The sequence below is a fragment of the Apteryx rowi genome, unplaced genomic scaffold (genome assembly GCF_003343035.1).
Source record: "Apteryx rowi isolate R43461 unplaced genomic scaffold, aptRow1 scaffold_111, whole genome shotgun sequence".
Classification (NCBI taxonomy): Eukaryota; Metazoa; Chordata; class Aves; order Apterygiformes; family Apterygidae; genus Apteryx; species Apteryx rowi.
Genome location: NW_020447320.1, coordinates 2222915 through 2235984, shown reverse-complemented (window position 1 = coordinate 2235984; position 13070 = coordinate 2222915). Strand labels below are relative to the sequence as shown.

General features: G+C 38.4%; 1 protein-coding gene across 1 annotated transcript in view; it reads right to left on the bottom strand.

Annotated features, from left to right (window-relative positions):
• The window catches only part of CACNA2D3 (calcium voltage-gated channel auxiliary subunit alpha2delta 3), a gene marked incomplete at its 3' end in the record, with an annotated part of 218296 nt that overhangs the window by 62051 nt on the left and 143175 nt on the right, over positions 1 to 13070 (bottom strand). Inside the window, exon 5 of the mRNA XM_026076990.1 lies at positions 8614 to 8673. Coding sequence (XP_025932775.1) covers positions 8614 to 8673 — 60 coding nt within the window. The remainder of the gene's footprint in view (positions 1 to 8613; positions 8674 to 13070) is intronic.

The window sequence follows — 13070 nt, the reverse complement described above, 5'->3', positions numbered from 1 at the left end:
GTCTCCTTCCCTCCCTCTTTTTTTTTTTTTATCTTTTTTTTTTTTTTTTAATTTGCTGCTCAAAAGCAAACATTTCTGTTTAATTTGACTGGCTCCTTCTCGTACATCATTATCCTTGTTTCTGAACAATACCAATTTATTCCTCTATCTGCTCTTTTGGAATAAGTTACACTTTTTTTTTCCCCCCAAGGTAACTCTTTAAGAAAGGATTCAGTGCTGCAAACACTGACTTTCATCACTATTCTAAAGAGAACTTCTATTTTACTCAGCCTGTGAAATTACATGAATATGTAAGAATCGCAGCTTCTATTTTTTAAGCATGTCTCTAGTTCTTATAGGTACTTATGAAAAAGCTACCTGGAAATACTTAATGATTTGAGCATGGGAATGGGAAAATTTTATACATGCTTATAGGTATGTAAATATTTTCTGTTCTATATTGCTGTTGCTGTTAGACCTGACCTGTGATTCTTTCTAGTTTGAGAAAATACATTTCTTTTTTGTAGAACTACGCTAGGGAGAAAGAGACTTACACTGCAGTTCAAATCCACGGTCAAAATCAAGCAGAACAGGAACTCAAATTAGGGCCTCTGAGATTCAAAGTGACTGCCCCATCCATCAGGCTTTTCCGAACCAAGTGTCTCACTTTCTCTTCTGTTACAATTGTTTCACATCATATAAATAATTTAAAATTCACTGGAGAAGGAACTTGAACAGGCTTCTCGCATCCTAACCGAGAGCCCCACCTATTCAACTATGAGTTGTCCTGAAGAGGAGGTTTCTCATGCTCCGGAAAAGCTTTGGGGTATCTCAGTGCTTCGTAGGAGAACTTGAGATTTTGAGAACGCTCGTGGGATGAGAAAACTATTTCCTTCTCATTTCTGGTAGCAAGCAAGCATAATAAAAAGACAAATAAACAGAAAAATCTTGGGATGCCAAAATTACCTGCTCTGTCCTATGATTCTTTGACAATTCTGTGTTTCAGATTTCTGTAATTATTTAAAGCAAACATCACCAGGCAACAGCGCTGTTCGTATTTGATGGGATAGAGCTGAATTTATAATGATTATATCTGTTCATTTTGGTACATTTGACAAAATATAATCAAAAGATAACTAAACTGATAAGAATGTAGAAGTTACTAGAACAGTATGATTTGTGGTGTATATTCCAGTCATCCAAATCAACTCCTCCTTTCAGGAGTAATGCAAAATTACTCAAACGTATATATGTGTACCCTCAGACAAATGAGGTTCTCATCCTTTGATGCAACACATTTTAGGAGGCTGGAGGAGATGAAAACTCTCCCCAAAATGCAAGAATCAGAACATAACCTGTACATTGAGCCTAATTCTGTGCAAGCACTGAAATATGGCCAATGCCATCATGAGAGAGGTAGGCAAGAATAAACCCAGAATTGTATGAAAATTGCTTCTAATAGATGCTTAATAAGTTTATCTCGTGAAGGTACCAGAAGAAGTAGCCCTAGAACTGCAGTCGGAAGGATGCATCTCTGCAACTCCTTGGCAAACTTTCTCAGAAGAGGAGCACATTATCTAACAGCAAATTCCGACCATAGCTGCCAGCGCCTTTGCTGTTGAGCTCCATGTCGAATAGGAGAGCTACTGACCTGCACAGGCTGAGCATTACTGTTCTTTTTTGATGGCTCCCTTACACAAGGCAAAACAGCACCAAAATGCCAACCAATTATTTACTGGCAGAGAAGCCATTATGACTTTGCTGAAAAATCATCTCCTGCATCTCTGCTTCTGAGACAGTGAGTTAAAAATCCATGCATTTCTGTGCTTAACTATTCAACTCGCTTCTCGTCAGTAGAAGTTACAAACATAAACAACAAAAATAAAATAGTTCTAGTAATTTACATTTAGCTTGTTGGTATTAAGAGGGTTTAGAAATTCTTAGAAAGACAAATGAGTTGAAGTGATGAAAATGTATTTTCTGATAGTAATTGCCTTAAAAAAAACAATTTTCCCTCCTTCCTTCAATGAAACCCTACAAAACTCCAAAGCTAAAAAGCTAATGAAGATGACTCCCCCTAAAAAATAGCTTGACTCCCCCTAAAAAATAGCTAGATGTAGCTTACTTTTGCTGGCCTCAAAAGTTTGTTCTCTTCTCCTGCTCAGTTACCAGAAGCAACAAAACAGATAAAAGCTTGGAGAGTAAAATAACCCAAAGAGGTCCATCAGCCCCTCTTTCTCTGCACGCCACTTTTCTGATACTTAATCCCTCTCATGCATGCAGTGTGAAAATGATGTGAAGGTCTTGCTCTGCAGGTTATTTTCTATGCTCATCAATTGTAGAGAATTTTTAACCAGTATCATCTGAAATTCATTCACTTCTTTACGGTCCTATAGCCTTTTCTTTTTTCTCTTGCCAATGTCAACAACTAAATAGTAAAGAGTAAAGTTAAAGTTCTCTTCTCTGAAAGGGCTTCTCCTTAGAGCTAAAAATCGGGAAGTCAGTTTGGTACAGCACCAGTATCACAGCAGCTGCAAAGTCCTGAATTAGTATGAGTAAAACTAAATTAAGAGCTGCAAAGATGGAGCTTTTTTCTTTCTTTTCTTTTTCCTTACAGAAACAGACAAAGATTCATTTTCTGAAAAAGTTTATTTAACAGAGGAAAAACTAAAACAGAATAAAGACTCTACTTGATGCTTTGATCATTTAGGATAAGCGTGTCCTGTTCTGCTTTGCAGTTCTGACTCGCTATGTGTATGCTTTGAAAGGGCAGATAGGATGGAAGCTTTTATTGCCCTTTTTCCTTCATCCTAGCCCTCAAATTGCAGTGTAATTCTTAGGAGTTTGGGGTTTGTTTTTGTTTTGTTTTTAACAACAGTGGGGAATTCTATGTTGACTGTTTTTCCTTGATCTCCCTTAACTTTTGATCAGTATGGAAAACTTTGAACTACTCAGGAAGTTCAAGAGTAACAAATTCTGCAGGTCCCAGCAAGATTCCTCTATCATTTCTGCATCATAGGTGTATTCAGATTGTGCCTTCAGCTGGACACACAAACTTATGGAAGAACCAGTCGCAGGGTCAGAAGCGTTAGAGGAACACAGTGACCAGCCCATCGAGCAGGTCCCGGTGACGCACCTCGGGCTTGGAAGGAGCTCCATTTACAACTGAATAAACTGTCTTGTGTCCACAGTAGCTACTTCAGGAAGAGTTGCACAGGACCATCAAAACCAGCTTAGACTTGTGCTAGTTAAGGATCTTTGCTTCGTGTTTTCTTACGAGGTCCAGGAACACTTTCCATGCGCAGTACAAATCTAGTTGAGAGTAATTTGGGCTGCAAAATAATTAAAATTGCCACAAAAAAGCCAGATTGTCAGATCTCATGTTCGATTTCCAGGCTTGGAATTTAGAAAGATTGATTTTTGAATCAGCAAGCACCTTGGATAATTAATCCATGAAACACATCAAAATTTAGATGCTCTATTGCTGTTTTAAATCCACTTTTCAAAACGTCATTTGAATGATTGGTTCTGAGTGCTTGCAAGTCCAACAGATTTCCCTTTGAATTGTGTATGTTCAGGACACCTCAAGAGCAGACTTAGGTCTTGTGAGTATAGTTCTAACAGCCAGAAAAACATTAATACCAATAGAGTGTAAATCTAGTTATCATGTGCTTCATTCAAAATTACTGAGATAATAAATATGCAAACAGACTTTTCTAAAATACTAACATGAAAGTAATGCATGTGTTGTAATACAAAATTAATAAGATTATGCAGAATAGCTATTCTCAATTATCTTTTGTCCTTGTATTTTCCAGTAACTGATATCAATGTAATTACCATCTATTTGATTAAATTTTAATTTAATACTTCAGCACTTAACAATGCATCATTATAAATTTTTGCATGGTATCATTATGCTAGATAAACGTATAGGTCAGAATTTAAAAAAGTAGCAGCAATTTAAGTTATGCTTCTATGTCTATATTTAGGCTCTATATCTAGCGGTTTGAATTTCAAAATTATGGTAAGTCAAGCAACTCCCCTTGAAAGACAACAATAAACTGTCTAGTATCGTTAGCAGTTGCAGGATTAGACCCCAAAACTGTAGAGCTTATGGACTGGACTAATTCTGTTCCCCAGCCCTCTTTTGCTAATTTTGCTTTCCAGTTAAACCTTTGGAGACACACCTTTTGCAGATTTTCCAAGAGGGTCAAATATGTATTAAAAAATAAAAAATAAAAAGTTCACCTGGGTAAACCACTGGAAAATCCTTAAATATGTGCCTGCTCATGTCACCAGATGTTTCTACAGTCAATATTTTCAAGATTTTCAACAACACAAAGTGCAATCAGGAGTGAGCAGCCAGTGAAAGCTGGGAGACAGGTACCTAGATCTGATGTACTTTTGAAAACCTCTTCCTTACAACTTTATCATATATTATGGGTCTAAAAAACAAAAAATAGAAAAGCAGCTTTATAACATTATCCTTTTTTACCCCACTATACTTGTAACTAAGAGTATTTTCAGAAGAAAGTGACACTTTTCTAAAAACTATCTGAACAATCCTAATCTATCTTTGTGGCATAAAATTGAAATAAACTCAACTATCTTAAAGGATTGGGACTTGAACCTATCCTATCCTATACAAAAGTGAAAATACAACAATTTGAAAAGGAAACAACTGACAGGTATCTGTCTAAACATCTAATAATTCAAGTGACGTCAACTGTGCACTAGCTTAGATTCTATTACGGAGAAATAACTTTTCATTTTTATTATCATATCACACATTTGTGCAGAAAACTCAGCTGGAATATACTGCAAGTGAACTGATGTACTTAGTGAACAGACAGCGAATAAAAGAACCACCTAGCTGATGTGTATAATGGAACAGTTTTGCAAATGAACCAATAGCCATATTGAAACAGTTTATCAAATGACTTCCTCCTGGCACTGGTGTCAAAGGCATGAAAACTGGGTACGATTAACTGAGTATTACAAATCTTCATTGATCCTAAAATTATTATATTTTTTAAAGTTTATAAGAAACCAGATGCAAGTTACTTTTATTGGTCTATCATGAACTCCAGCATCAGTCTCACTGCTGATGCATCCACCTCCTGAGGTCACTGAAAAACGGAAATAATACAATACTATAACAGATCTTATCCTGAACTCTGTTCAGATGTCAACAACACTGTGTTGTATTTCTATGGCACCAAAAATATCCTAAGAGCGAGCTCAGACACTCTCATGTAAACGCTGTGATACCGTAGAGAAAACTTAGGCACCAACACAAACCACATCGCTACACCTTTAGGTGGACTTTAACACCCTACGTAGTAACCACATAAAAACAGCAGCTCAGCATTCCACTGGGGTGTTTTTCCACACCAAAATCTGCCCAGCTTCCAGTGGTTTCAGGAAACGTGGTGGGAGAAGAGCGCCTCTACATCTGTGTGGTTGCAGGGACTGCACATGCAGCAAGTCCTTAGGTACACGACAGCTCTCGCGAAGAGTTCCCCACGTCAGAGCCTCTTCCAGGGGTCTGAACACAAACTCCACCGTGGTTCCAGTGAATCGTAACAAGGAGGTTTACATCTTAAGGAACACATACCCAAGCACAAAGTAATTAAAGGATCAGGAGGCCAAATTTCAGGTAAGAACCACAACGATTACAAATGATTTAAAATTTCTTTTGAACGAATCACCTCCTATGGAGCGATATTACTCTCTTTTCTTCCTCCAAAATATATTTCTCTGGGAAATGTTAAGTCAACCAAACTAGAAGATGGCTACAAAATCTTTTCAGAACCTGCAACATCCAGTACTCCTGCTGGGTCCGTGCTTGGCAGTTGGTCCCTATATAGCTTTTTTCACCATGTTAAGCCACAAGATTCAGCAGGAATGGATCAAACCTTACTGCACTTTACACAGAGGAAAGCACAGAGACAGCCTCCAGTATAAAGCAAGACGAGGGATGCTGTAAGACTAGAAATACTGTGACAAGGCAACTTGCCACAGTAATACGAATGTTAATATATCTTATATCCCTAAATACACTATTAGGCATGAATAAACATACTTGCTCCACTTAAGAACAATTTGAAAACAGTCCTTAATATCATCCTATGTAGAATAACTTTGAAACAATATACATCCTGGATTGGCTTAGAGGTTCAAATTTAAGTGACATTTAGAAGGTCATTTCCTTACAGCTTGCAATGACTGCAGCTCTTGGTTCAAATCCCTGGGAGAAACAAAGACCAAGCCCAAATACTGCAGGTTAAAACTATAACAGCAGATCCCTCCAGTTCTGAGTTTGGCCATTACTCAAGCTTGCAATATATAATGCTGATGAGTTAAACATCATATCAACCATTTTGATTTATTTGTTTCAATTCACAGGCAGTTTTATTTATGTTTATAACTACAAGGTTTTTGGTGGTGGTGCCAATAGATTCATTGCCAAGGATAGATACTTGACTGCTTAGATCATTATGCAGCATTACAGCATATTGATTAGAATGCCTATAGAATAACTAAGGATAAAAACAAAAATGTTACTGAGAAAAATACCCATATGGGACCAAGTCTGACCTGACTGAATAATATAATTTCAGCATTACTGAAGAGACTACTAACAATCTAACAGATGAACTCTTGCAGTTGTTATTTTCTTTAAGTCAGTGTTTTTTCACAGTCAATAAAAATATTAATATAATTTTATTTCTCCCTTAGATCATTTTTATGTACTGCCACAATATTATCTATACTGTCCTCAAGACATAAGAGGTGATGTTGGACCAATAAAAAGCACAAAAGCAGTTTCGTTATCTGCTTCCTATTTCCAGAATAACCGAGCACAAAGAGCGCAGAACGGTGCTGTATCATATACCACTAATTCAAAGCATTTAATCTTGTCTTCCCCATCTAGGCCAAGGCAAAAGAAACTCCACAAATTCTTCCTAGATAGCAGAATTATATCAACTGTATATTATATAAGCCTTCTGTCCCCCTCCACTTCCATGTACACTATCAAATCATTCTGGGCCATTATTTTATATTGAGCAGATGGTATGATGAGATTTTTGATAAAGAACAACAATCACCCAGCAAGGGTTGCAAAGGGGTCGCTCAAACCAAGATTAACAATTGATTAGCTTTAATGGACCATGACAGTAATAAACAACAGAGCCCTACACAAAGATTTGATTGTCCTGTTAATGCTGCTGACACAAATGGCTTTTAACTGGCTTCCTGAAAGTGTTAATACCTTCAAAGCCTCAGCAAATGAAGGACTTCGGCAAAGTGGGAACTATCCTGCAGTGAAGCAGCACTTACTCTAGACCTTTAAAAAATCTTCTGTAAGTGTTTTTCTGATTTATTCAGACAATAGCTCCTATTTCTTCAAGGTACAAAGTTCAAAAAATGAAACGCGGCACACTTCTAAAAGGCTGGGATGCAACAGAGCTCTAAGGCATTTGAGAACAGAAGCCAGCACTCACTGAATACAACAATACTATGAATAATCATTTTCAATGCTCTCATTTTATCCTTACTCCAATATGCACTGATCACAATATCACAGCCTTCTAAACCCAGTTTTTTATCCTGAGCTCTGAAAATTTCACTCAGGTTTTTCTCTTTCTGCAAAGAAATCAGTTATTTGCATCATCTTCTCATTAAAAGAAAATATTTTTTGATTACTGGAAGTAACCATGGTAAATCTACTTGGTAAACTTACAGTTCTGTGTATTCCTTAAATACACGTATTGAAAGAAGTCAACAGAAAGAGAAGTCTCCATTTCCCATAATGTTTAAGTTCAATATTTAAGCAGACATATGACTAATATTCACAGAAAGTTTAAAAATTAGATTTAGATAGCTGGAGTCAAAGTAAATAAAACACCACCTAAGATGGCATTCAAGAAACCAAGGATGTAGGAATTTATTAAAGGCACAAAGGTATTTACTCATTTAAGCACTGAGTAATGCTTTTTTTAAACTTTCTATTGTTAGATTTTTTTATTTTTATTTTTTATTAACTAATTGTCTTATTTTCTCGAAGGTTTTTCTCTTAAACATTTTTAACTGTATGTTGCTGCAGTGCTTCACTCTCCTGCGTTATTCCTAAAAGCAACGTTTTGAGACAATAATGGTACAGCTCTAAGGGCTTCTAGGTAGGGAAAAAAATGGTGCCTGCTCTAGTCGCAGCTCCAGGCGCGAATCACTGCACAAAGCAAGGTCATCCCGAGCCCGGCCCTGTGGGCTCCCAGCCCATCTGCAAACTCAACTCTCTGTAGAACAATTCCTTGCCAGGACACTGCAACGATGAAACATGCTGCTAATTACTGTATTTAAAAATCTTGACCTAAGCAGACATGCAGGGAATTTAAACGAAATCTCTAAAAGAGTAAAATCCACCTGCTAGGTCTCCCAACACACAAACACTGAATGCATAACCTGTCAAAATACTGAGCCAGGCTTCATTAATCCCATTTTCTGTAATCAGCATCCTGCTATTACTCACATGCTTGGCTTTCTACAGCAGTTCTTCGAGTAAACTATTGTATCAACCTTTACAGTACATTCTAATGGTAAATATTTAAGAAAATAATTACTAATTACCTGCAAGTCAGCATCAAACTCATGTTTCAAGTAAGCATCTTCCGCAGCTTCAACAAGACGCTGAAAAAAAGAAAATAAGAAATATATTTTTTGGAATAATAGATAACATCTTTAAATCCAAGTGTTTCTTCCAGTATGATAACAAAAAAGTATTGTTTGAGAATTGCGTAATTCACTGTCACCCCACGCTATCTACTACGATACTCTATTAAAAGAAAAAAAAGCATAAATAAATAAATAAGCCAAATTTAAAAAAAGAAAAAGAGAGAGAGAGACCAGATTTTTTTAAACCCTCAGCAGCCATGATTGGTACAAAATTATCAGAAGAGCTGAATCGCTAATTAATAAAGAAAAAAAATGAAGGTCATTTTTTTCAGAAATGCTCAGCACCATGCAGCTCCCATAGTGCTACTGACTTCTAAAAGAAACAAAACCAAGTAAAGCTGTTCGACATTCAGGACATTGTTTTGGATGCAGGAGCCCTTTTCCAATCTTTCTTTAAATTAAAATGAGAGGTATTGCCTAATAATTTACTAATTCTTGATTGCAGGCAATGGGAATAAAAAGGAACTTCTAGATAGCATGTCAGATATAAAAGATCAGAAAAATGTAGATGAGATTCCTTTCCTTAGCAAATTTAAAGCGTTGTATATACTACCTTTACATGGTGCCTAATCACAACATGATCTTTCTGCCGCAACAGAAGTAACATTTACTGAATGGTGTTATATCTCCTCAACAGCTAAAAAGGAGATGAACAGTTGCAGTATTTTTTCCTCTTAGTGATAATATTCAGAATATTCCTTCAGTAAGGAAGTAGCTTTCCTTACTACTATCTAAGAAAAAAACAAAACAAAAAAAAAAACCCAAACCGGACAGAACGCGGTCACTGTTTCTGTGCGGTACTTGAAAGGTGCGATTCCGGCAGGGGCTCCGTGCAGCCGTTCCCCCGAGAGAAGACGCGACATCCTCTCTGAGATCTTGTTTTACGGCTCTTCATAGTTCTGAATATTTTAACTATGAAAGTAACTCCTCCTGATTTTTATTTAATCCCACTGAACATTCATGTACGTACAACCAAAAAGTCATCAAAGCACGATCCATCGCAGAGCACTCGGATCTGTTATTTCCAAGGCTCCCTGATGTATCAGGTACCAGCATGCACGTTCCAAACGTTTAGCGTCCCGAAGCGTCAGCTGCAGGCACTCGGAGCCGGGCAGCCCGGCACAATTTTGCTCCCCTTTTCAGACCTGCGTGCACTTGTTTTGCACATCTTTGGATGAACCAGATTGGAATCGGAATTCGTATTGATTGCTCTTCCGTTTGAACTGTAATGGAAACTGAACCACTATATTTTTTTTATATTATATATTTTTCCAAATACTTCTGGCTGCCAATTCAGAGTGAGCGGTTCGACAAAAACGCGGTTTTACAGCCGAGCCCCGCTCGTTAGCACGCTCCCGGAGCCCGCGCAGCGGCAGGGAGCCGGCAACGTCCAGCCGCCCGGAGCCCCGCGCCGCCTCCGCCGCGGCACAACCCGCCCGCCCTCCCCAGACCCTTCCGACCTGAAGCGGAGCTGGAGCGGAGCGGCTCCAGGCCCAGCAGAGCCCAGGCCCGCCCTGCCCCGAGAACCGAGCGGCTCCGCTCCCGCGTACGTGCGCGCGGGCGGAGGAGGCCGCGGGCAAGGCCGAACGGCAGACCACGGCCGGCGGCGCGAGGGAAAGCCAGGCACCTTCCACGGGAGCGAGAGCCGCCGGAACAACGTTCCAGGCGAAACGCTGGAATCCTAGGGCACTGAGCCCACCGAACAGTAAGCTTGAATGCGCTTATTTACCTGAGATACGCTTATATTCTAAGAGGGGTAGTAGAAAGACGTTGCAGTGTGAAAGGTGAGGAAACGCCAATTTGACCGCAACTGTTTTGCGTTCCTAGTTGAAAGAGAGAAGTACCCCCGGCTGACTATCCCGAGAGCTCAGCCTCGCAGCAACCGTAGCAGACTCTTAAAAAATGACGGAGTGATCCCAGAAGCCCATCTTAGCATGCTAGCGACCTGCTGAATCCTTTTTTTTTTTCTTTTTAAACAAATCCAGCCCTCATTCATCAAGCACGGACAGGATGCGCTTCTGCACGTGTGCGCTCCTTTATGTCACAGCCGCGGCCGCGTTACTGCTCTGCGCACATGTAATACAAAAGACCATGATCAGTGATCAGTATTTTTAATTAAAAACTGAGTCAACAAAACCAAAGAAGGGCCAAAAACCTTCTTCACACAGAAATGAATAGAGGGGAAAAAAGAAACATTAAGCATGTTTTTCTTTCCATGAAGAAACATTTACTTACTCACCAGAAGAAAATTATTCTAGTATTTCATGAGATACCAGTGCCTCCACCTTAGTACCTAGTGGGCTAGAAAAATAATTCATAGCTTCTTATATAGTTTGTATTGATCCCAATGCGTTTCAATTACATTTTCTCCTCAGTGAAATAAATTTAAACTAAGATTTATCCCCATGTACAAGAAATAGCTAGAGAAGCGTAAGATGGGTAACAGAACAGACAACCTGGTAAGGAGCGCAGCACAGAAATGGAAAGTACTGATGGATAACTTACTGATTTATTCCCTATTTAAGTTTCAGTTGTTATTTCTGCTCTTTCAAAAAAAGCTATATCCCATTCTAGCACACTTCCAATGCAACATTCTCCACAGGAGGTGGCACCACAAATAAGTGAACAATCTTCCTATATATTTTTCCTTCGACAGGCGGACGCAAATATACATTCACGTTACGTGCTTCAACATCCCCATACCAATAAGAAAATTTAAATTTTGGTACACTGAATGTAGACAACACAACCATATGGTGTATTTTCTATGTAATACTCCCTAACCAAAACGTTTGCTTTAAATATCTCAGCACCAGGATGAAGTAGACCGTGAGAAAACCGGAATAGCTATGAAAAAGGTAAGCTAGTAATAAGATTAAATGCACAAAATGACATATTAGTAGATCTACACAGATGATATCAGAATGAATAAATTGTATACAAACGAGTTATTTTTTATGACAGTCCCCAAAGGGATAAAACATGATGGAAAAAATTCCTGAAAACTCTGGAGGCAAAAATATAGAAACCATATGTAATACAGCAACATTTTTATATTAAGGCCAAAAAAACTTTTAGAAATATTTTAATGACTGAACAGCTATCTAGCAATGATTGTTTAACACTTAGCATGATTAGCAATTTTAACTTAATAGTTTCTAATGACACTCTTTATACAAATGCCAATATATTTTCATTAGAGTAAACATGCTCTAAAATCACTGCTGTAGCAATGACTGCTTACCAAGCCCTGGTTATTCTGAAGGGAATTGCGGTTATCTATATGCTTTTGCACAGAATGAATTACGAACTTTGAATGAGCTATTGTTGGAGGTGCACCATTTAAGGGTATACATTTTAAGAGCATAATTAACCGTACATGTGGAAAGGTGCTTGCATGTGTATGCATACGCCAGTCAAGCACAGCATTCAGTCTGTAGATAAAAAACAATCTTCACGTTCTATGGCACAGTTCAACTGAAGTTCCTGCTTAATCCTCCTAATGTTCCCAATATGTGCAATTGAGAGAAAGAGCAACTGGCTTGACCAGTATCTTAGAGTGCAGCATGGATAAAGCCGGGGCAAGCACCCCGGAGGTGTGAGAAATATCAGACCTCAAAAGACCAGAACAGTCACCAAAACACAATTTACATAACTTTAAAAGCCTGTCTCCCAGACTTTTATATACGAAATTGTAACAAGGTGAACAAACCTTGTGAAATAAGGACAGCAGGTAAAAAACAAAGGAAAACCATTCCTCATTTTTAAGAGCTTACTTCTTTCACGTTCTGTAACACGTTTTCTGTTATATGACCAAACAGAAATCAGTAAGATTCTGCATGTGGAAAATTCTTGATACCCTTTCTCAGGTGAAATACTCAGTGCGATTTTAATAACCTCTATTATTGATTTGAGCATCTAATTTCCAAATAAAATGTATAGTAACTGAGCTGTGAACATGCCAAAAAGATTTGCTGAAGTGTGGCCAGATAACTAGTTAAAATATAGTTCAGCAGCTGAGTACAGTCTTGGGAGAGAAACCAGAACTTGTGTTTCAATCATCAGAGCAATTTTCTCCACTGACGACTCCATGAAAAGCCTACGCTGCGCATGTGGGAGCGTTCAGCAATAGATTACCAAACTTAACAAGCATTACCCAGGTACCTTCCTATGACTTCCCCATTTTGGGGTTCATTTCAGAAGTGAAAAGGGGATTTCCTTTCCAGGAAATCTGTAAGGCTGCAGGTGCTTTGCAAACTTTGGAAAAGGCTGGGTTGTCCCGGAAAAACAAAAGATTTATTAGCATGAAGTGAGCTTAGGTAATATTCTGGCCTAGGTGGTACCTGTGCTGC